The 25,818-nt window shown below is 35.3% G+C and overlaps 1 protein-coding gene across 2 annotated transcripts in view; it reads right to left on the bottom strand.

Annotated features, from left to right (window-relative positions):
- ZCCHC7 (zinc finger CCHC-type containing 7) overlaps positions 1-25,818 on the bottom strand; it is a 188,031-nt gene that overhangs the window by 55,207 nt on the left and 107,006 nt on the right. Inside the window, exon 3 of one of the 2 annotated variants that reach the window (XM_057548834.1) lies at positions 8,954-9,157. The exons of the other annotated variant lie outside the window; for it this stretch is intronic. Coding sequence (XP_057404817.1) covers positions 9,150-9,157 — 8 coding nt within the window. The 3' untranslated portion in view covers positions 8,954-9,149. Of the gene's footprint in view, positions 1-8,953; positions 9,158-25,818 lie in introns of those variants that run through there. 2 annotated transcript variants of the gene reach the window in all.

Here is a 25,818-nt window from a genome sequence, read left to right as displayed (position 1 = left end):
GATTGTGAATATGATCTACAGTTCCTTGGGGTAGTCAGTACCCACCAACAGGGCAGCAGATCAAAATCACCACTTTCAATTATACCACCACTTTACCAAATAACTCAAAAGCCTCCTTGTCTCCAGATCAGCCCAACCAATAAATGAAGGGTCTGGTTGGCTCAATCAACAAAGCAACTGAATAGCACAACCTCTTAACATACCTTGAAACAAACAAACACACGCATACACACACATACATACATACAACCTAAGGAACTTTATTTAAGTCTACTAAAAAGTATAACCGGGGGTTCCCTGGTGGCGCAGTGGTTGAGAATCCGCCTGCCAATGCAGGGGACACGGGTTCGAGCCCTGGTCTGGGAGGATCCCACATGCTGCGGAGCAACTGGGCCCGTGAGCCACAATTACTGAGCCTGCGCGTCTGGAGCCTGTGCTCCGCAACAAGAGAGGCCGCGATAGTGAGAGGCCCGCGCACCGCAATGAAGAGTGGACCCCGCTTGCCGCAACTAGAGAAAGCCCTCGCACACAAACGAAGACCCAACACAGCCATAAATAAATAAATAAAATTTAAAAGGCTTTATGGTAAAAAAAAAAAAAAAAAAAAAAAAAAGTATAACCTATAAAGTAAAACTTGACCACACTTATTCAAAGAATGGCCAATAAACCTAGAAAAGTCAAATGGGGTGGGAGGGGTCACGGAGAAAGAAGGGGAAGGAGGGAGGAGGGGTACAGAGGTTCCTAGGACACGTGGGCCTTTCAGTACTAAAACTGGGCAAGTCCTGGACAAACCGGGACGAGTTGGTCACCCTAGGGAAGGAAGCCACATATACTGAGAAACTATTATGCTGTAAGTGCTGTGCCAGATTCTTTCATACAACTTATTTAATCTTAATTAGAATTCTGTAAGGAAAGAATTTTTTAAATGAAGAAGTCTAGCTAACTGTGAGAATAAGTAATCTCAACAAGGCTGCATTGTTATAAGAGTAGGAATTTGAATCTGTCTGCTTGTCTCCAAAGCCACGATTTTCCCACATGGTCTCTTCAGGAGTTTAGTAGAAGGGAGGTAAGGGGTTCAACTATCATTTTACTTCAGAAGGCACAGTCAAACTCAGCAAGCTCAAATTCTACACAATCTGACTATACCGCAGTCCAAGAGAGCTACAGAAAAACAAAGCAATGTTTGATTAATCATATGAATTAAATGGTGGGCACTTGAGCTGATAACTGAACACTTTAGAAAAACTACAGACAAAAACATTCCTACTCTGCTGGGAACAATTCCTTATTGCTAGACTTTCTGGTTTACTGGAACTGGGAACTGATTCCAATAAAGAATGAGGTAAATTGTCTATTTGGTACAGAGGGTAGGTTCAGGGATAGAGAATGATCAGAAATGTGTTCCAGAGGATTCGGATATAAAACTTTCAAGGAGGGTACAATTTTCCCTTTCTAAGTTTCTTTGATGTCTCCAATAGTTCCCACTACCAAGGTACTCAACATACTGTCACTACAATCAATGGGATCTTAGTATCAACTTGGCTGAAGGTCCACAGATCACCATTCTCACCAAGAGGCCACTCTATCAGTCAAATATATCAGGTGAGTTTTCTGGTAATGAGTAAAAGTGACCCAATCTACTCAGACAGTCCAATATCTGGGTCAAATTACAAGTGTTTGGATAGGTAAGAGAAAACAAATCAACAATCCTCCTCCTCATTATGGATGGCTATTAGTTATTAATGAGCACATGCCTTCTATGTGCCATGGAACAGGCCCCAGAAAGGTAGAGTAAACCATGGTTCTATCTTTGAAGCTTCATACTACAGGGGGAGTGGCAGGTTTCAGAAACATAAAAAATCAGAAACAATAAAGAAAAGCACATGCTATAACATATCAAAAGTTACATGAGCTCGGTGAATGGAAAAAATAGGAGAGGGGGAGGGGGTCCAACAGAACTTGAGAAAAGGATAGAACTCAGGTAACCAGAGAAGGAATGGGAGAATAATCTAGATTGGTGGAAAGCAAACCAGTGAGTAGTCCAACTAGAGTATAGTACTCCAGGAAGTACTGCGGGATTAAACAAATCAGAGCCAAAATTTTTTCTTTAGGCAACTGTGAACCACTGAAGGTTTTTAGAGTAGGAGAAAATCTATTCAGGCAAAGTTTTAAAAGATTAACCTGGCTATGGTAAATGTAGAAACAGAATAGTAGTATAGATAACAGACTATATTCTCACAAAATTATTTCTCAAAAATCTTTAATATAGATTTCTTTTTGAATCTCTGATTTTCCTATTTTATCCTAAACACACATAAAATTACTCCAGGTAAACACTGAAGGTAAAATGGCTCCACTATTTTTAGCTATATGATCCAAAGTTCAGAAAACAGTTTGTCTAAACTCAAATAGTAAGAGCCTTACCATAATTCCAATGTCTGACAAAAAAAAAAAAGGCCATGTCATGGAAAACTCACATTAACAAAAGCAGAAATTTTGTTGATGTAACAATCTCCTTGCCTCCCTCACCCTAAATCCACCAATCCACCCCCCCACCCTCCACCAAAAAAAACAGTAGATGCATAGGAGATTGATGGTAGGGACTTGGGTGGGAGGAACTGACCAAGAGACCTAAGGGAAAGAATAATATTCAAGGAATGGGTAGACTATGTTCTATAACAAAGAAACCAAAGAAGGTAAGAGAGATATACAAATAGCTGAAATAATAGTTACAAGTGTTATCTGCTATAAGAAATAGTTATGACATCTGTTATAAAAATTTAGATCAGGCTTCCCTGGTGGCGCAGTGGTTGAGAGTCTGCCTGCTAATGCAGGGGACATGGGTTCGAGCCCTGGTCTGGGAAGATCCCACATGCCGTGGAGCAACTAGGCCCGTGCACCACAACTACTGAGCCTGCGCGTCTGGAGCCTATGCTCCGCAACAAGAGAGGCCACGACAGTGAGAGGCCTGCGCACCGTGATGAAGAATGGCCCCCGCTTGCCGCAACTAGAGAAAGCCCTCACAGAAACGAAGACCCAACACAGCCAAAAATAAATAAATAAATAAATAAATAAATAAATAAAAAATTTAGGTTATCACTAGTTGAAGTAGAGAAAGCTTTACAAAGGAACTATCAGTTGAGCTGGTTTTGAAGGCCGGTTGAATTGAATTCTGGCAGATTGAGATGAGACAAAGCATTACAGGTAGAGAAATATGAACAACAGCCAAAGCCGTAAAATTTGAAAAGTATTCAGTACGTGGCTATAATCTAGCATTCATAATAGCAAGCTTTTACTTGAATTATGACATGCTTGCTGATTCCGCCTTGGTATCTTAGTGGAGGCAGATGAAGGCAGCTGCCAGTGTCTAGCTATATGCAGTGGGTGTCCAATAAAGGGCTGGTTCCTTCCTTTCATTGAGCATTCTCTCCAAGTGGCTTCTAAGCACTTAGAAGGGTTCTGCCAACCAGAGATCCCCGGCTCTTGGACACTGCTATTAGAAAATCTGGATTAACTGCAGCTGCAATGTCCAAAACAGTATAAAAGAACATTTTGTTTAACCTCCCAAACAATGCAGGAATCTTTACCGAGACATTCCAGGTAGGAAAGTGAGAAAGCTGAAGTAACATTATTTAAATTTTAAATTATTTAAATTTGTAAATAGCCTGCACATCCAGAGGCACTATGGTATAATAGGAAAAGCATTAGGTCTGAAACGTCACCTTTTGGAACCTACTTCCTCAAACATAAAATTGGGTTAATACTTGTTCCACCTCCTCTGAAACCTGTAAGGGTTATATGAGAAAATCTGTGAAAGTACTTAAATCTTAAAGCACTATACAAATATATTCTACTATTGTTTGTGCTGGCTTATGTACATTATAACACTAAAAACTAATTTTTAATAGAGTCATACCTGGAGAAAAGTTGAGAAAAAGCTTTTGTTTTTTCATAAAATTGTAGTATTTCACAGGCTTATGACTTACTGCCAAGCAAAATGATGAAGAAAATATAAAATATCTTCTGTTTTCAACTTTATTATTTTTATCAGAATTGGGCCAATGGCTTTGAAGTCTTAATGTCCTTAACTGCTACCTTGGAAATCATTTTCAGAAACAAAATAACACACTGGCACAGATACTACTGCACCTAGAACAGGGACAGGCACATAATAGGCATTCAAGATTCTGATAAACTGAATAAATAAAAAATTGTTTAATTCCTCTCTAAGTATACTTAAATGCAGAAATGTCACTCATACTTCACTGATAATTTTTTGCCCATTTCTCTCTACCCTGGTCCCTTTTCAACAATTTAATTTAACACTCCTAGTGAGCAATGAGACTCTGGGAAACTTACTTGATATCACTTGTTTTCTTAATTGGAAGACAGCAATAATAATATCTACTTACATTCACAAGGTTGTGAAGTGAGGTGTGAAGGATTAAATGAGCTAAGGAACATATCATACATAAAGTACATATAAAATACACAAAATATATGTAAAATACAGTGCCTAGCACAGAATAGATAGGTCTGTTTCCTTCCTTATTCTTAAATCACTAACAAAGGAATTAAGTCAAATTTTATTATAAAAAATACCATTATAGCAAAAAGTTTACTGTAACAAATTATTTTCCTACCCCAAATGATGGTGCACATTGGTCCATAGTTCACTACACCAGTTTTTTTTGTTTTTTTGTTTTTTTAATTAATTATTTATTTGGCTGTGTTGGGTCTTCGTTGCTGTGCGCGGGCTTTCTCTAGTTGTGGCGAGCGGGGGCTACTCTTCATTGCAGTGCGCAGGCTTCTCATTGTCGTGGCTTCCCTTGTTGCAGAGCATGGGCTCTAGGCATGCGGGATTCAGTAGTTGTGGCATGCGGGCTCAGTAGTTGTGGCTCACGGGCTCTAGAGCGCAGGCTCAGTAGTTGTGGTGCATAGGCTTAGCTGCTCTGCGGCATGTGGGATCTTCCCAGGCCAGGGATCGAACCCGTGTCCCTTGCATTGGCAGGCAGATTCTTAACTACTGTGCCACCAGAGAAGCCCCACTACACCAGTTTTATAGCACCATGGCAATGTATTTAGTAAACGTACTCTCCATTACACTAAATAATATCCTATATATTGGCATCATACAGTAAATATTTCATAAATTATTCACACTGTCTTCTGCATGGCCACAGAAGCACAATGAATTGGGCAACAAAGCATTACCATATGTTGATGCCAAAGATGAAGATACCTGAGTACTGAGAGAGTAAATGAGTTGCCTAAGGTTATCATCTGGCTCATCAGTGACAGAGCCAAAGTAACATTTAACGTCCCCTATTCTATATGAAGCACAACTTCTACCATGTTACTTTTCTTCTTTTCTTTCTCAAACCTGACTCTCCTCTAGTATTCATTATCTAGAAGAATGGAATCACTACTTCTTACCTATTTCTAAAAAGCAACCAGTTTCTTTATACCTGATCTTACTCTCACCTGCCCAACCCTCTGTTATTCTCCAGTCTTCTTCTACCAAACTGACTTTCCTAAATTGCAAATGTGATCATGTCACTCACTATCTTATGTAAAATCCGTTCTAGAAATCCTTAAATTTTCTGATCATATATATCAGGCCCTTCATAATCTGATCCTAACTTACCACTCCAGACTAATCTCTCACTACTTTCAATCACCTTCACAATCTATGCTCTAGCCACACCTAATTATACATAAATCTTTGAACAAACCAATAGCAGCTGGGCTACATACTTGCTATTCTCAGAACCTGCAACCCTCTCTCCCTGCTCCATGCCCACATCCATTTAGCTTACTTTTATTTATCCTTCAGGTCTTGCTTTAGTTTTCCTCCAGGAAGTCTTATTTCATCTCTCAAAACTGAATTGGGAATTATTCTTATGTGCCCCTATGATGTCCTGTATTTACATCTATCAAGGCACTTTTCTTTTTGTATTGTTAATACCTGTTTATGTGTCTAACTCCTTGCTAAGCTCTGAGCTAGCCCCTTGAAGGCAGTATCACAGCTTAACCGTGTCAACCACACTGGTAGGTGCTCAATAATAATTTGGTGAATTGATTTTGGTTCACCGTTACATGTCTTCCAAGGAATTATTTGCTTATTTAATAATTTAATACTATATTTAAAATTATAGTTTCAACTGTTCACATGTCAAATCCTCTCTTTTGCTTATTTCAACCTAATTTCTAAAAATAGCTACTTCTCCAAAACACTAGAAGGCAGAACACTGAACAATGAAGAAAAGCTATGTATTCTATTAGAGTTATTTCAAGGAAAGGATGAGAATCTGGAAACCACTGGCTTATTTAACTGTGCTGCTTATATTTATATTTAAGTCACTATGCCAAATATAAAACAAATCGCTATACTTCATTCATAATCTGACTCAGTATTGTTGTGTCTGAAAGTGATCCTTTTCTTTTAAAAAGTTACCTTAAATTTGATTTTCTTTGGTCTTAAATACCAAATTGTTTTCTAGAATAATGCATCTCCAATTTTATACTGTAAAATAATTGAGAAAACAGGGTTTGATATGCCAAGAATTTGATATACCTATTTGATATATCAAAACAGGGTTTGATTCACCTTATGGAAGAGTTTTTTCTTAAGTGAGATATATCTATCATGTTTTGGTGAGTTCTTACTGGGAAATTAGCTATTATAAATTATTCAATGGAACAAATGCTTCCCCCCCATCCCCTTCCCTCACTACTCACTAAAAGAAAAAAAGAAAAATCCAACACTGGATTCTATTCCACAGTGAATATATATGAAAAAAACATAGTGGCCCTCACTGATCAATCATGGCAGAACCCTCATGGCACAGTCACCAAAGCTAACAAGGAGAGCAAAACATCTGCCACTCCTTTTATTAAAGAAAAGTAAAAAGTAAAAATTATAAGATTAGTTAGGTTTTAGGATGGAAAAAAATCTTGGCAAAAATAACTGACTATCATTCATTTCTTCTTAATACATGAAGATTAAAGTTCTCCCTTACTTTTCAAGAAGTTTATTAAAAATGAAATCATGTTTAAATACATTAAGAATTGCCTTTTAAAGAACTCATATGGATAAGCTATTTTAAAATTAAATTTTTTATAAAGACTCATTTATAAATTGAGCTTTTTTTTTTTTTTAAGAAAAAACAACTCTGCCTAAAATAAAATACGACTGTTATTAACATCATGGTGTATTTCGTAGAAAATCCAGGTTGTTCTTAATAAGAAATGTATGTATTGAAAAACTATGGGCTGGGGTGGCCTTTATTTTTTTAAGAATATATTCTAGAACAATGGAAATTAACTTCCTCAGAGTTCACTTCACAAGTACTTGTCCTGTACCACAGAGCAGCTCAGGTTATCTTTGCAAAATGGCTAGTATAAGAAGCAAAAAGACTAAGATTGTAAGCCAAGCTGAGCAGCAACCATGTGGCACTACAAAGCACCACTGCGAGACAATACGCATACCTAAAAATGCTGGATTTTAAGGTAAATCCTTACTGGTTAACGGATTGCAAAATGAACACAATGAGAATCAAGATATGCAGGATAGAAAGTTTGGAAACACAGAAGACAAACTCTATAGTCACGTCCTTATATCACACAATTTTATGCAAACTGTTCATACTATGCGAAAATCCAGTCTATTGTGCGATTCTCTTTGTGAATTAACTAATGAAAACATTGGAAGCCTAGCTAGACGAGTTAATGTTTTCATTTGAACTTTGATCAACCCTTTGCTGATACAGTTGTACAGTAAAGATTGAAAAGCATTTCAGTAGCCAATCTGGACAATTTTTCTGTTGTTGTTGTTTACCAATCAACCATGTCTACAAAGAAAGCAGGCAAACTCCTCTAGCATAAGGTCACAGTGCAGTTTGATTAGTTGTCCCACGGCTTTATAAGTATGTAGTATGTGTGTATATAAATTCAGTTTTAACCCTAGAGCACGAACCTTGAACACTGCGCAGTGCTTTCTGTGATACTTACAATTTACTAATGAACTCCAGAATGATATGAACTCCAGAATGATACAGTTTTAAAGACGGAGGAAAGGAGGAAGCAATGTTAACGTCCCCTCTAAAATAAGCTCCTTTAAAAAAGCAAGTAATATTTTACCAAAGAAAAACAGCTGGATTACAGTTTCCAAAGCACTTATAGCCAGCAGTATACAGTGCTGAAATAATTTCATAGGGTGAGAATGGTCAGATGATCTGCCAATTTTACACAAAGGTTCAGAATTTTTCAAGGAAGCCCTTGTTAAAATCTTTAAATCTGTTTTTACATTATGCTTAAATTTTATAAGGTAGACTTATGACATCAAGATGAAAACAAATATAGATAGATTTCAAATGGATTACTCATCAATTCCTTTAAAACCTGTATAATTTTTACATAATAAACTTCACTCAGAAATAATTCTAAATTTCCTGCCATAATTCTTCCCCATGTTTTGGCTAATGTTAAGCTTAAATGTTAATCATAATTTGAGCATTTTAGTTCTCTAAAATAAAAGACATATGCCTTTTACATAATAGATAAATAGACATATATGACTTCCATGACTGCTTTTCCTTCATGCTATTTTCAAGTGTGAGGGCCAAACTTGTCACTGAATCTGGCTTTCCTTAATGCAAAAACATTTAGTGTGCTGATACAATGAATTGGTTTCTGGAGTTCAAATCTATTCATGCTTTTGTTTAAGTATATGTAAATCTTTTAATCTGAAAGCAATTCTTAATAGATAAAATTAATATGTAAATGTAAACTGTAAATATAAAATACACAATTTAAAATAACTCCAGGCAGCAAGCTCTAGATTTCCATTAATATCTCTGCAACAATTAGAACATGTTTTTAATAAGAGTTTCACTGTGTCATCCTGTCATCTTGGTTTTATTGCATTAATACAACAGAATGTGCTATCAGATAGAAGTTTAAAAGCACTATTTACATAGAATACAAAATTTGATATAAGTATGTTGTATCATACAGCATTAACAGTCCATATAGCAAGAGAAATACATATTGTGTCCAGGATTGCATAAGCATACATTTTCTTCTTTGAGAGCACTGTCAAGTACCGTGGGAAGCAAGGAAGTGGCCCCATACATACAGCAAGGAAATTATATACCTGAAACACAATGGATCCATTTATAAATCTCTAGTCAAAGAAAACATCGAATGTACATTTCCATTTACCATAGATGCTAAAGAAAAACTCAAATTTGATTTTAGTATCATTTGGTAGAAATCCAACCAATACAGATTTTTGACCTTTGTTTGGAAATTTTAAGGAATTGTATGTAGATTACACCAGAACAAGTATTTAAAATGTTAATCATTTTCTTAATAATAATTTAAACAAATAAGCAGTTTATGCTTTCCTTCTTTTGGCAGCCAAATATTTGGAATTCAGTTGGATACCCCACGCACTTACCCTATAACAAAAGCAAATTCACTATTATTTATTCAGACTGTAAGCATATCTTGATAATGGAAGAAAAAAATAGTAATGGAAAACTCTGAGAAAATATCGGCATCAGTAAGATAACAATCCAACACCTATTTTAACAGAAAAAAAAAAAAAAAGAGTTCACTGTTTCAAGAACTGGATTTATGTGTTCTGAATGATCCTAAACTGATGAGCCACTGACTTAGGAGAAAGCTCTATTGCTATTAACCACCTTCATTAGGTAGTCAGCAACTTAGTTATCTAACCCTGGGGTTAAACATTTCATTGCAGTAGTCAATTTGGAAGTTATAAAATTCTTCTGTTGGGGGTTGTTATTTGGGGAGTAGGGGTAAGGAAGCAGCTAAGAAAAATCAGTGAAATCTCCAGAATGAATAGCCTGGCACTTTAGTATCTCACTGGGCACTCAGGAAAGCAATACTATAGAAAGCAGGTTACCGTTTATGATAGTTGTATTTTCTGTGTTATCTAGAGAAAAACAGGTTCATCCATGCAAAATGGACTGTTTTAGAAGATACTGCTGCTAAAATGAAAGACTTTTCAAAAGGCAAAAGTGATTATTCCAGATGAAATGAGAAGCTCCAATGTCAACCTTACTTCCTGAATCAGCAAAAAATCAAAGCTTTACTCAGAATAGGAAATTGGAGATTTTCTTTTAATTTACATATCTTTTTTGCTGAGTATGTTTTAGCTGAAATATGAGAGAACTCCTAAGAGACAGCACTTCTCATTTCCAACCATGCTTTTGCTATGACATTATAAAATACCACTACTTGGGACTAAGAATACATCAATTTTACTAGCACTAATGTAGAAGAATCAAGAGTTTAAGTCAGAAATAGCTTTCCATTTACAGCATTTTGTTATACACTCATTAGCCAGGCCAATACCATACCAAACATCCAGCTATAAAGTAAAAATTTTAGCTATCATCGGGATATATCTAAATAGCTAAAGGTTTGGCATATTAGAAGCAAAATTCCTAAATAAATAAGCCTTAATATAAAAAGAAAAACATCTTTAATCCAGATACCTTATTGTCATATAACTATACATGACAATACAACTATTAAGTGTATGAATTCTCTAATTAAATGAATGAGAAGTCCAAGTGTGTTAAGAAGCATTGATAAGTTTTGGAAATTATTCTGTTAAATAAATTGGTTTTTAAAATGTAAATTTTATTCAATACTTTGTAACTCTATAATGTTTCTGTAATTCTATTAATATTAAAATCTCAAAATATATCTAAATTACTGACAAATACATATCTCTTGGCTATTTTCTTTACATCAACATTTTATCTTATATTAAATGTGTTTAATCCTACTTGCATTACTTTTTCTTAACAATAATAAACAAAAAATGATGGCCTGTTAGCAAGAGGAACAAATTTTGTTCAGTTCCATCTATTTTGGAAGAAATTACCTTGTCTGCCTATTTTAATCCCTACTTTGGCGACTCCTACAGCTTATTTTCCTTTATTTTAGGAGTTGTGAAGTATGAAATGTGTTTTTTCCCCCTATGTGAGGACTGTTCACAATGAATTTATTCGGTGAATGTAAAAAAATTATTCTTTTGTTTATTCTTAAGAGACATGAAAATAATTTAAAAGATTTCTTATTCATAAACTTTTTAAACATCAATAATTTGGCCTTTATATAATACTTTACAAAAATTTTGCCTTTAACCATAATTAGTAGGTATAAATGAAATTTTATTATTTGCCTTCTAATACAACTAACATAAAACCCAGGTTGACAGAGTTAGAATTTGGGTAATTTGCCTATCTTTAACCTGTATAAAGCAAATTCTCTAATAATACTTAAGTGACACATAAACCTTTAGAAATATAAATTTAATATTCTTGGAAACTAGGTTAAATTTGTAACTATCTGAAGTAAAAAATACACTGGATTATTTTACTATGGGAAAGCAAACAGAACCTGAACTAGCCTTCAAAAAACAAACCTCAATCATGGAAAAGGTAGGTAAGGTGAGTTTTTAAAGATTTTTCTGTATTTGTTCTTTTCACATAATGAATGAGTCACTTATATACATTCACAGACTCACATGTATATTAATGATCTTTAGGTCCCAAAACCTCACCAGCAAATATTGTCTTCAAATGATGTAGAAATTAAAACCTGGGGCTAATGTTGACCATATTCTAATAATTGGCTTGTAATATATCATTTCACTATATCAATATCTGGACAGCTTATATTTTTAAGCAGTTGTCAGTTTAAACCTGCTATTCCTGCCATCTTAAAATAGAACTGGAAAATTCACTATTGCCATTCCATAGTGCTGGTAATGTAGTTAAGTATGGTGTATGCTTCTTTCTACTTTGATACCCAAGGAAACTGTCAAACGTTCTCCTCTTTATTTTAATGTCCACTGACTATCTCTTAATGGTTCCCATGCATTTTTCTTCAATATTGATATTAAAAGGAAAAACAATAAAAATTAAAAGTTTCTGTTTAAAAGCTTTATAAATAAATCTCACCCTGAGCTAAATATACAGATGAAGGACAATGCAGTTAAAAGGCAGGCTGCCCCCCATTACAGTTATATGATGTAGAAAACCAACCTCCCCCAACTTGAAAAGGTTCAAACTGGCCAATTTTGTCAAATCTCGCTGTGATAAAATACAACTTTTCAACAATGTACTGAGGTTAAGGGATGGCCAATAATAAAAATGACAGTGCAGTGGCCTAGCCTTACAGAATGTGGTTCTCATAGACCAAGCTGACATATACTTGCTGTTTTCTGTGGCAGCATCCCATGCTTAAAACCCTCCCTTTCTGCCTTTGTTCAGCTCTTTTGCTAGCAACCAAGTGCTTTCTTTTGGTTCAGCCTAGTAAAAAGCCAAAGGACTAGAACATGAGGGTCATCAAGGTCTACAAGGTAGATGAACAAACCAACAAAGCAACATCACAGGGCAAAGAGCAAAGGCATTACAATAAGAATCTAATTACAACAAAAAGAAAAGTCTATATAAAAGTCATAATTACGAAAAATAGTAAACATTGGAGATTGCCAAGAATGGCTGCTTTGCTTTATGTAAGTACTTAAATGATTTTTTTTAAAATAAGAACTGAAACCCAGGACATTAAATAATTATTTTAAAATTCAAGTGAAATAAGTCCTGCAGTTCACGTAATACACAATGTTCTATTAACTAAGGAAACATTATGCCTAAATCTGTGCATGAGTGTGGGTGTGCTGTAAGCCCTTTGCCTTTTTTTAATTAATAGTGAATTTCTATTACTCTATGTAGAACAGTGACTTCTCCAATTTGATGTACTGTTTCTAAAGTTTAAAAGCAAAAGTAGCCACAACCATAAACTACATGGTAGAAACAATCAACATGGAAAATAACCATATAATTTGCTTACTTTTCAATCCTATGAGGAAAGAATGAAAATATTTTCATAATTATTTATAAAAAGCAGCTTTTCCTGCTTGTGTTTTCCCAACTACCATTTCTTATTAATTATACAACTGTGAGGAAAAAAAAATGCTAGATATTAACAAAGCTGCTATTTTCTTTTAAAGTCTTCACTGCGATCATAATGTTAATTGCTGCAATCACATTCATTCTTATGCCAACCCTGCAGTGGGGCAAATGGGATTTTGATGATATAAAGCACAGAGACAAATAGTTGGAATGATCAATCAGGTGAGACACAGGCTTCTGAACAATAGCTAAAGAATGAAATTTGATTTTGGCGGAATCAAAACCAAATTTTCCTTTAATAAAGGCTGTTTTAAAAACACGTGGATATCAAGTAGATGGGGAAAAGTTTATTATTAAGCAGTTTTCCAGTAATACACAAAAAACCTTACTACTTCACTAAACTAAGCTTTCTTCTGCCATTCTCTTTTCCCTTCTCCTCAAAGAATATTTGAACACAAAGAAAAAATACAGTTCTGCTACAAAAATTATGTAGCAAGATATAGCACAATCTTAACATTTTACATTATTTTAGTTGGTATGTTGTCCAGAAACACCTCACAGAAACATATAAACAGATATAAGAACACAGAAAATTCAAGAATACTTCAAATTAACAGGCAAAAATGTTACTACTTCATTTCCCTTTTCCTTTTTTTTTTTTTTTTTTTTTAATTTTTGGGCCAAAAATAATGCTAAAATAGTATTATAAGAAGGTCACTGACAAATCCGGTCAAGCAGGATAGGATCAATACTGACTTTTCAGAGCAGAAACCAGGAACAAGAAATCTCTTCTTTCTTCTAGAGTCCTGGTCTGAAGGACAAAAGACCATGGCAGAAAAAGTCAAGACTAATAATGCTGTTTTCTGATCATCAAGGCAATCAGAAAACAAAATAAACTCTGAAAGCTAAATAGGTAAGGTTTTTACACATCAATAATAAATATAATCTCTATATACTCATAGGGTTATGAAGCACAAATGAGAAATGTGAAAAAGCTTTGCCAACCACCAAGAATTATACACATGAGGGGCACTCCTGTTTCCCTTTAAATGTCTCACCTATAATGTTGTAATCCAGCAAATTGAAGAGTCAATGAAAATATCCCAATAATCTAACTGCTGGCTCAAATATCAGCTCCTTCACAAAGCCTCCCTTGATTTCCTAAGGAGAAACTGATTGCTCACTCCTTAATGATCTTATTATATTAAACCTGTATATATACCTTATCTCGTCTATAAGGTTAAAATCTCCTTGAAGGGAGGAAAAGTGTCTTATTTATCTTTGTGCCTGCCATGATACCTAGATGCTAAAAACTTACGGATTGTTTTACTAAGTACCATATTACCAAATAATATTAACTTGATCTTTGTATGAAAATATAAAACAAATACAGGACACAGAGTTCCTGACTCTGAAAGGTGTACAGTATGACTAAGGAGACAGAACATGTAAATAAGAAGCAATACAACAGTAATTTTAAAGAACAGCTTTTTAAGTGATATAGTCAAGGGGAAGGAAGTTGGGGGAAAGGAAGGTGAATATAGACAGAAAACAGAACCCTGAACATGTGGATAGAGTCACTACTATTCATGAAAACTTAAGTCTTGCTAGAAAAACAACACAGAGAGTAATTCTAATTAGGGCTTGTGAATTTGAAAGGAATATGGCTTTATCATACATTTCTCAGAGAATTATTATCATGTAAAGCCAAAAGTATAATCTTGTTCCCATTGGATACATTCATTGAAAGCATAAAAGCAGGGGTATCTAAAGTTCATTCTGAAGGGCAAAAGGGTATCTTGGGCCTTCTTAGTGGGTTTTGGTGCTGTATCTTCTTTTTAAGGAACTCCTGGTTGGGTGCTCAGTCTCCAAAAAGCTGCTATACCAATTGACTAGTACAGGTTTCCAATTAGAAATGTCTTTGGTGAGAGAACTTTCTTCAACAAGCTAGGTGAGAGGAGCTGAAATAACAGCTGTAAAACAGTCCTTGGAGGCAACTTCTGGGAGACAGGCACCCCTCTTGAAGAAGTTCAAATTGAAGGCGTTTGAGTGAAAGCATGTCTATGCAACAACCTCAAAGGCAAGAGATTATGAGACTCAGGAGATGAAGGATGTTTCTGAAGCAAAAATGTAACAACTGAAGTGGAACTGATAAATGATTTTTCAACTTAGCCTTTCATCCTTCCAAGGTAGATAAATTGAGTAGCTGCACTGTGCTATGCATGGGTCTTCCAGATGAGGCTTACTGTATGCTTCGCGTAGGCATTAAAAATCCCATAGCACTTTAGATAAATAAAAGGTAAAGAGATAGCCTGTAAGCCTTGGTTAAAATATGTTTTAAAATATAATTTGGTGTTTCTTGGCTTACACATAAATCCTTTAGCCTGGTTAGTTGACATACTGTGATAAAATATGGAAAAAAATCACTTTAAAATTCTCTTGAAATCTAGTTGTATACATAAAAGTTATTCTAAAAATTATACATAACCTTTGAAAAGATTAACTGATACTGTAGGTAAAACAGTGTAGCAGACATACAATAAATAATTGTTAAAAGAATGGCTGAAACATTTCTATTGAGTTACCCTGAGAAACTTAAATGACAAATACAATAGCCTTGCAAGAATCTCTGAAGTTTTCAAAAAGACTATTTAAGCATATTTTATTTAAAAAATTATTGAGTGTAAAATATATATGGGACTCTGAATCAGATGCTAGATTCTGGCCTTATAATAGATAATTATTTTACCTCTTTAGCTTCCATTCCTTTCACTCTTCTTATTGGAAAATCATTCTAAGCATATGGTCTGGATGGTGAGAATGACAATCACTCCTCCCCACCTCATTCCTCCCCACACTCCCATTCGAGGGGTGAATACATGATTCAGACCTGACCAATCCAAGCATCAGATCCCACCAATTAGATCAGGAATAACCCAAGCTGAGCCAATGAAAGAATTTCCTGAGCTTTTACCAGAATTATCAGAAAAAAGGCACTGCCTCTGTTAAGGACCATGAAGTCTGAAGTTTCCAAGTCATTTTCCTCCAACTAGAGCCAGCCTAAGAATGAAGCCAGCATGGAGGAAAGTAGAATGGAGAAATGGGGAGAGAGTTAGTGTTAATTCTTGAATCTCCAGAATAGACCTAGAAGGACTGAGCTATGCTGAGGCCAGATAAACACCTAGGTTTATTTTCCTGTCTTCCTCTCCTCCTCCTCCTTCCCCTCTCCTTCCTATTTCCCCTACTTTCCTTTTTTTTTTTTTTTAACTTTTTACTTTACATTGGAGTATAGCCGATTAACAATGTTGTGATAGTTTCACGTGCACAGCAGAGTGACTCAGCCACAGCCCTTTCCTCTGGGTTGGATTTTTGTTATTGCAACCAAGAGCCCAGATTATTAAAAGCCTCTACCACCTATTCTTGATCCTGTCAGTTTCCTGTCATCCCTTTATATAGTGTCACTCTGCTCCTCCAAGTAATTCCCTGCCTCCACTGCAACAGTAAAAGATGGTGGATGAATGCTTGAGCTGGGGATGTTTCTGTCTATTTTACTGTTACTTGACCTAGCCACTAAACAAGGTAAGTAATGCAGGATTTATGGACAAAGACTATAGAGTCAGTTCTTACGGAGACCATAATCTCTAAAAGTTCAAACAAAGTTATTTCACACAACACTTGTCTACAATTAAGAAAAACAACCTTTGTAGAAAGTCCCTCAGTAAGAAGCCCAATCATAATTAATAAAAAGCAATCTTTATAAGCATATTATACCACTTAATTCAACAGGAAGTCTAAAAGCTAAAAAAGAAAAAGTACAGTCATCCTTCAGTATCCTTGCGGGACTGATTCCAGGAACCCTACAGATACCGAAACCTAGAATGCCCAAGTCCCTTATATGAAATAGCATAGTACTGCATATAACCTAAGCACATCCTCCTTTATACTTTAAATCATCTGTAGATTACTTATAATACCTAATACAATGTAAGTGCTATGTAAATAGTTGTAAATACAATGTAAATGCCATATAGACAGTTGCCTGCATACAAGCAAATTCAAATACTGCTTTTTGTGACTTTCTAGAACGTTTTTCCCTCAAATATTTTCAATCAGTGGTTGGCTGAATCTGTGGATGCAGAACCTGTAGATTCCAAAGACTGACCATACTGGTAGAGTCTACACTTATCCCAGATCATTTGCTAAAAATTTGCTGAAGAAAATGATAGCATTCAGAATTATTGTAATTCCTATCCTTAGAGGTTAGAGTAAAATAAGACTATCCAAACAAAAACACAAACAAACTTAAAGAGCTTTTTGGGTTGCATGAGGGGAATCTAGCATTTGGAATAAATAACATAAGTAAGAGCACTCATGGGTATCCTTTTTAAGAGGGAGGTAGAGGGAGATTTGAGACAATGAAGAGAAGGCAAAAGAAGGAACAAAGAGAGATTTGACAATGCTGCATTTGAAGATTGGAGTGATACAGCCACAAGCCATGGAATACGGGCAGACACCAGAGATGGGAGAGACATGGAACAGATTCTCCCTTAGAATCTCCAGAAAGAGTGGAGCCCTGCTGATGCCTTGATTTTTGCCCAGTGATACTGATTTTGGACTTCTGGCCTCCAGAACTACAATAGAATAAATTACTGTTCTTTTAAGCAACCAAGGTTGTGATCATTTTTTACAGCAGCAACAGGAAACTAATATAATATTATAGATACTCTTTTTTTTAAAATTAATTAATTAATTTATTTATTTATTTTTGGCTGTGTTGGGTCTTCGTCTCTGCACGAGGGCTTCCCCCAGTTGTGGCGAGTGGGGGGCACTCTTCATCGCGATGCGCGGGCCTCTCACTATCGCGGCCTCTCCTGTTGCAGAGCACAGGCTCCAGGCGCGCAGGCTCAGCAGTTGTGGTCCACGGGCCCAGTTGCTCCGCGGCATGTGGGATCCTCCCAGACCAGGGCTCGAACCCGTGTCCCCTGCATTGGCAGGCAGACTCTCAACCACTGCGCCACCAGGGAAGCCCGATACTCTATTTTTAAAATATTTGATTATGTTATATTTACACATGCATATAGTATTTTTTTAATAGCAGTTCTTAAGAATTGTGCATGCAAAATTTAGTGAATTAAACCACAACAGCATTAATTGATTCAGGCAAGAATCATCAATGGATGTTAAAACCACATGGTTAAAGTTAGCTGGAAAACAGGATAGTCACACCATTTCAAACACTCTCCCCATAGATTGTTTATAAAGGGGAAAATGCTTACAAAGAGAAATCCGGTGAAACCATCCTAGTCAAGTGATCAAAGTTAATACCAATAACATGACAAACTGATATATGAACCTCCTGATGTGATGCAATGTGAACATATTATCACTTATATAGTATCGCTGCCAAAAAATACATAACCTGAATCTTTATCATGCCAAGCCCAAATTACAGGACATTCTACAAAACAACTCACCAATACTCTTTTAAAAATGTCCGGACTTCCTTGGTTGTCCAGTGGCTAAGACAACATGCTCCCAATGCAGGGGGCCCGGGCTCGATCCCTGGTCAGGGAACTAGACCCTGCATGCTGCAACTAAAGATCAGGCATGCCAAAACAAAGATCCCACATGCGGCAATGAAGATCCCACGTGCCGCAACTAAGACCTGGCGCAGCCAGAAATAAATAAATGAATGAATGAATAAATAAAAATATTAAAATGTCAATAACATCAATTACATGAAAAACAAAGAAAAACTGACACACTGTTCAAGATTAAGGAGACCCAAGAGACAACTAAATGTAATACCTGATCCTGTATTAGATCATGGTTTGAGGGGAGGCAGAGGGCTGGGACATGATTGGGAAAATTGGTGAAATTTTCATTTGGACTCTACATTAGATAAAATAATTTTATCAACGTTAAATTTCTTAAATTTGTTAACTATATTGTAGCTATGTAAGACAGCATAGGATACTTAAGGATATATATTCTGAAATATTTAGGAGTAAAAAGCCTGATGTCTGCAAGTTATTCTCAACTAATTAATCCAAAAAATATAATAATAAATTATGCGTGTGTGTGTAGAGGAGGAGGGGAAGGAAGGGTAAGAGAGAAAGCAATTATGGCAAAAATGTTAACAATATTAAATATCTAAGTGAAGGGTATAATGGGGTTCTCTGCATTATCCCTATAAGTTTCTATAGGTTTAAAATATTTAAAAATAAAACATTAAAAAAAAAAAAACACAACTTGGTGTATTGGACATTTGATCTCATAACCAAGGTATAGAACAATCTGCTTTCAGATCTAATTGGAAGTACTGTATGCCATTAATACTATATACTCAGTAATGGTTAAAAACAAACACACAAAAAAATCACCAATGTGAGAAAATGTCGTTTCTAAGCACTTCTTAGAATACCTGTAATAGATAGTAAAGATATAATTTACTTTTATATGCTTTTTTTTGTAATTTAGTTGACAACATAAGGAACAAATTAGCATTTTTAGTGGTAAAAATAAACTCATTTTAAACTTCTGTTATTTCTCAAAATATAAAGGTATTAATTATATAAAATGTCAAAGAAAAGAATAAACTTGATCAAATAAGTAATCTAATTTACGATTCCAGTTACAAAAATGTTTGTTTTTTCAAAAAAATTATTTATTTATTTATTTTTGGCTGCATTGGGTCTTCGTTGCTGCGCACGGGCTTTCTCTAGTTGCCGCCGAGTGGGGGCTTCTCTTTGTTGTGGTGCGCGGGCTTCTCACTGCGGTGGCTTCTCTTGTTGCGGAGCATGGGCTCTAGGCGCACGGGCTTCAGTAGCTGTGGCTCGCGGACTCTAGAGTGCAGGCTCAGTAGTTGTGGCACACGGGCTTAGTTGCTCCACAGCATGTGGGATCTTCCCGGACCAGGGCTCGAACCCATGTGCCCTGCATTGGCAGGTGGATTCTTAACCACTGCGCCACCAAGGAAGTCCACAAAAATGTTAATTTGATATAATTTTTAAAATCTCACTTTTTGGGCTTCCCTGGTGGCACAGCGGTTGAGAATCCGCCTGCCAATGCAGGGGACACGGGTTCGAGCCCTGGTCTGGGAAGATCCCACATGCCGTGGAGCAACTGGGCCCGTGAGCCACAACTACTGAGCCTGCGCGTCCGGAGCCTGTGCTCCGCAACAGTAGAGGCCGCGATAGTGAGAGGCCCATGCATCGCGATGAAGAGTGGCCCCCGCTCGCCGCAACTAGAGAAAGCCCTTGCACAGAAACGAAGACCCAACACAGCCAAAAATAAATAAATAAATTTATTAAAAAAAAAAAATCTCACTGTTTGTTTTTCTATAACATAAATTTAAATACAGACTAATATCAAACTTAATTACTTGGACTGAATTCTTTCATAGAACTGATTTACCTCCAATGGGTAAACGAATTACTCTCAAGTGGCTCATTCTCACTTTATTATACAACAGAACAAGACAAAGGGAGCAATATGAAATAGAACAAGATAAAGGCAGCAATATGAAATAAAACAAGGACTGCAAAAAAACTGTTTTTGTGTAAAAAGCATTCTCCACAAAATACAGTCTAAATATATCCAAAAATTATATAAACTCATTTCTGAAAGAGATATTCTAAACACATATATATTTTAAACATTAGGATACAATGATAAAAGGATGTGCCTTCATAGATTTTACAAAACATAATAAATATTTTAAAAGCGATTTCATTTAACTAATTAAAAAAAAACTCGGGACTTCCCTGGTGGCACAGTGGTTAAGAATCCACCTGCCAATGCAGGAGACACGGGTTCGATCCCTGGTCCGGGAATATCCCACATGCCACGGAACAACTCAGCCCGTGTGCCACAACTACTGAGCCTGCACTCTAGAGCCCGCGAGCCACAACTACTGAGCTCGCGCGCCTAGAGCCCGTGCTCCACAACAAGAGAAGCCACCGCAATGAGAAGCCCGCAAACCGCAAAAAAGAGTAGCCCCTGCTCGCTGCAACTAGAGAAAGCCCGTGAGCAGCAATGAAGACCTAACACAGCCAAAAATAAATAAATAAATAAATTTATTTTTTTAAAAAACCAAACTTGTTTTTTTGTCTTTGTCTCCCTATTAAGAATGTTGAATAACTTGTAATTATGATTTATCACTTCTACAAAATACTATAAAACTTTGAACAATATAGTTGCCTAGACACCTAAATCAATTCCTTCTCAAGTACCATGAGGCCAGTGTTGCCTCTGTAGACTAGCTGGGCTGAACCAGCATATACTTCCCTGTTCAGTCCAAGTCTGTCCAGATCTTATAACCAAGAATACCAGAATAAAATACATTCAAGGAAACCTTGCAGGATGGACAACATGGCATCATAAATAAACTGTGTATCTCTCAAAAAGAGGCAATCTTAATAGGCTCGTTTTATATCTCCCACTACGTTTGGAGAAATCCTTTGTAAACAGTGGGAATTTTATTTCCTAACTTTAAGATAGTAGGCCTGGTGACAGAAGTCAAACTCTTCTTCCAAGAATAATGTTTTATGAAATAACAAATATAAAAATACCCTTCAGTTTTAAAATGTTTGTTTGCATACAAATGTACTTTAGTATCTGAGATGACATTACTTTGAAGGCAGGTATTTCCTTGAGAGCTTATCTACAGCAAATTTAATCTGGAAATGGAACAGGAATGGAGATGTACTTTAAACCCCTAAACCAACATCATCAAGTTGGGAATACTGTCTTATGTGAATTAATATTGGTCAGTACAAAACACGAAGCACAAACCAGTAGTACCTCACACTGTTAAGAAATGATTAGTGAATCTGACCTAGCAATCCTCCTCTCCAATCTTAACAGTTAAAGCAATAAAAATTTTTTTAAAAGTAGTTATACTCTTATCAAAAGAACAGATGGAAAGGGAAGAAATGATTTGAAATTAGAGGTGACTGAGCCCAGAGATTTTTATTTCTCTTTATCTGTAAGTTTATGTTCTTTTGTTTGCTAGAAAATACAGTTATATTTGAAAAGAACATTTAAAATATGTCTATGAAGAAGTTTCTCAATGAAATATCCTACATTTTTTCCCCAGCCATTTAAAATTGTTAGAACCATTCCTGGCTCCCACATGGTAAAAAAAAAAACAACAAAAAAACAAGCAAAAAAACCCAGTGGCAGGTTGGATTTGGCATGTGGGCCATTGCTGACTCCTGTTCTTAACCAAGGCTACATATTAGAATTACCTGAGAGCTTCAAAAAAGTTCTATGTCTTTGCCACACCTAGATGCCTAGGCTCTATCTCTAATCAATTTTCTGGCCAGGGTGGGAATGGAAGGTGATGAGAAATATGATGAAAAAATATATTTTAAAATTTTCCAGAGGATTCTATGTGTAGCCAGGTTGAAGAGTGCAGAACTTAGAATCAAATGGACACTCCATAGCCTCTTTTTTTTTTTTTTTCATAGCCTCTTAAATTTTGGCAAGATACATACTCTTTCAGATCCTTAGTTTCTACATTTATGTATTGTTCAAAACTGGCACAAAGTAAGTGCTCAGTGTTCTCTCTCCCCTTCCACGCTGCACTGTACCTACTAATTGCTAGTACAGATGTGACTAACAGAACTTTACACAAAACGTATAATTATCCTTTAAAGAACTTTACAATTTAAAAAGGTTAAGGCGTGAATGCAAGAACACATATAAACTGAATGACAGAAATATATATAAAATATTAATATAATACACTGCTGTTTTCAGAAACGTGACTAACAGAAAAATAAAAGAATTATATTCTAGGATAGCAGAAAGGAGAATAACAGTGGAAAGACGTTAAGTATAAATTACCTATCTGTTTGATACAAAGCCCATAACAATGAGACCCTCTCCCTCATCTATTAATTATGGCTCAACAATCACTTGCTGACAAAGACCACAGTATTGATCCTTCAAGTTTCTCCAGGACTTCGGCTGAATGCCTTAGGGTAAGTGAAATGCCCTCAAATGTATGACTAACTATACAGCTATTTAAACTTAGGGTCTGTTCAGTTTAAATAATGAATTCTCAACCATTATCATTTCAGGAAGCTCTAAACAATTAGGGTGAGAAAACAGAGATAGACAGATACCTCCTCAACCACAAAAATTATGTATTTTTTTAAAGCCATAAAAAAGTTCTGGTTTTCATTAGTCAACTTAATTTTGAATTACAATTTTTAAAAATACTAGGTATAATTTTTAGTAAGGTGTTAATAAAAGATAAATGTATGAAACTGAATAGCTTACCTATGTATCAGGGGAAAAAAGCATAAAGGAAACTAAATCCCAAAAACAGTACCAATAAAATTAAAACATATATAGAAATATATTTAATAAGAAATATGCCAACTAACATTAAGAAAATCATAAAGCTTAATGAAGGACATGAAGGAATATCTAAAAATAATTCGTTCTATCATACTAAATGTCCTAAGCTCCTCATTAGAAGATGCCAATTTGCCATCAAATTAATCTATATTACTAGTGAAATTCCAATTAAAACCCCAATAGGATTCTGAGCAGTGTAACAGAAGAAACATCTAGAATAATTTGAATGTGAATAACAAAGAGACATGTCCCACCAGATAGCAAAAATACCATAAAGCTACATAATCACAACTATGCAATTAAAACAAAACAGACAAATCAATGAAAATGTCTAGACTGAGGCCCAAGTAGCTATAAAAGTTTAGTACTCATTCAATAAACTGTGCTCACTTACCCATTCAATAAATATTTATGGAATACTGTTCTAGACTCTGGGGAAACAGCAACAGAATAACAAAAACAAAAACAAGACAAAAATCCCCGTTCTCATGGCACTTACAATCTAATGGAGGAAAACAAACAAAAAAAATTAAGTAGAAAATTCAGAACATTTTTTTTAAATAAAGAAAAGTTGCTACCATCCTAACACTTAGAAATAATCCCCGCTCGATTTTTCCCCCCAAAACTGAGATTCTGCTGTTATGTCCTTTTATTCCCCATTCAATGCAATATGCTGTGTACCTTTTCCCACTTTATTCTACTAGACCTTGATTTTTTTTTTTTTTTTTGGCTGTACCACGGGGCTTGCAGGATTTTAGTTCCCCGACCAGGGATTGAACTCCGGCCCTGGCAGTGAAAGCACCGAGTTCTAACCACTGGACCACCAGGGAATTCCCTAGGCCTTGATTTTTAATTGTTGAATAATATTTTGCTTGGATGTGCCTTAATTAACTATTGCCCTAGGTTGATATTTAGGCCATTTATATAAAAGAGTTTTGAGCCATTACTCAATGTAATATTAAATTACAAGTTCCCAATATTTCATTTATAATAATTGAACTACCATGAAAGTAGGTTTAAGAATATACAAATATAAATATTTTCTAATATGAATATATTTCTTTGTTTTTGAAATTAGCTTTATAATTTACACAAAATTCACAATTTATTTACAATTCAAAAAGTGTTTTAAAAAAAAACCAATATAAAGTACTGTAATATCCACCACAATTGATATAGAACATTTTCATATTTACAAAACGTTCCCTCATGCCTCTTCACAACAAGTTCTTTCCATTTACACCCTGGTAACCACTGATCTGATTTCTGTTACTAGTTTTGCCTTTTACAGAATGTCATAGAAATAGATTCATACAGTACATAGTCCACAATATTTTACTTCTGTGACTTAGCATAAAGCTTTAGAAACTCTCCCATGTTGTGAAATGTATTTTGTTCCTTGAATGGATATACCACAATTTACTTATCAATCACCAGGTGATAGATATTCTGGTTATTTCAAGTTTCTATTATGAATATAGCTGCCAGGAACATTTAAATACAAGTTATTTCATGCACATATGCTTTCATTTCTCTTGGGTAAATATCTGGGAGTAGAACTGCTAGGTCAGATGGTATGGTATATATTTAATTTGATAAGACTCTTTCAAACCAAATTCTTCCAAACAAGGCTGTACAAATTTGTTTTTCCTGACCAGCAATGTATCTGAGTTCTTGTTACTTCACATCTTTCATATATTTGGAATTGTCAATCTTCTCAACTACAGCTTACTCTAGTGGGTGGCAGTATTATCTCGTGGTTTTAAGTTTCATTTTCATAGTGACAAATGATTTTGATCTTCTAATGAGCATATTTACCATTTGTACATTTTCACTAGTAAATATCTATAAATCTTTTGACCATTTTTACTTGGGTCATCCATCTTATTACTGAGTTGTAAGAGTTTTTGTTTTTGTTTTTGTTTTACATATTCTGGATACATATCTTTGCAAATATTTTCTCCAGGTCTTGCATCTTCAGTTCCTTCAGGTACCTTTGAAGAGTAAATATTTTAAATTTTGCTGAAGTCCAATTTTTCTGTTGTTAAAAATAGTTTGTGCTTTTTGCTTATTTTTTAAATATTTGATTAACCCAAGGTTACTCAGATTGCCTCCTGTTTTCTATAGACCTTTCATAGATTTAGTTCTTACATTTAAATTTATGATACGTTACAAGTTAACTGTTATGTCAGGTGATGTAAGAATTATTGCTCATTTTTGGCATATAGAAATCCAATTGATGCAACATCAATCATTTCTAGACACTCTCTCTTTGTCCTATATATCTAATGTCTACTTTACAATGATACATATCATACTGTTTTGATCACTGGATTCTAGATCCTTTGCATTTCTAAATACATTTTATAATCAATTTAGAAATTTTCACCTAAAAGAAAAAGCCTGTTGGAATTTTGGTTGGTATTGCACTGAATCTATAGATAAATCTGGGAAAAACTGACACTTTAAAGAAATTGAATCTTCTGAT

This window comes from Balaenoptera acutorostrata, chromosome 6 (genome assembly GCF_949987535.1).
Source record: "Balaenoptera acutorostrata chromosome 6, mBalAcu1.1, whole genome shotgun sequence".
Taxonomy (NCBI): Eukaryota; Metazoa; Chordata; class Mammalia; order Artiodactyla; family Balaenopteridae; genus Balaenoptera; species Balaenoptera acutorostrata.
This window is presented reverse-complemented; position numbering and strand designations above follow the sequence as displayed.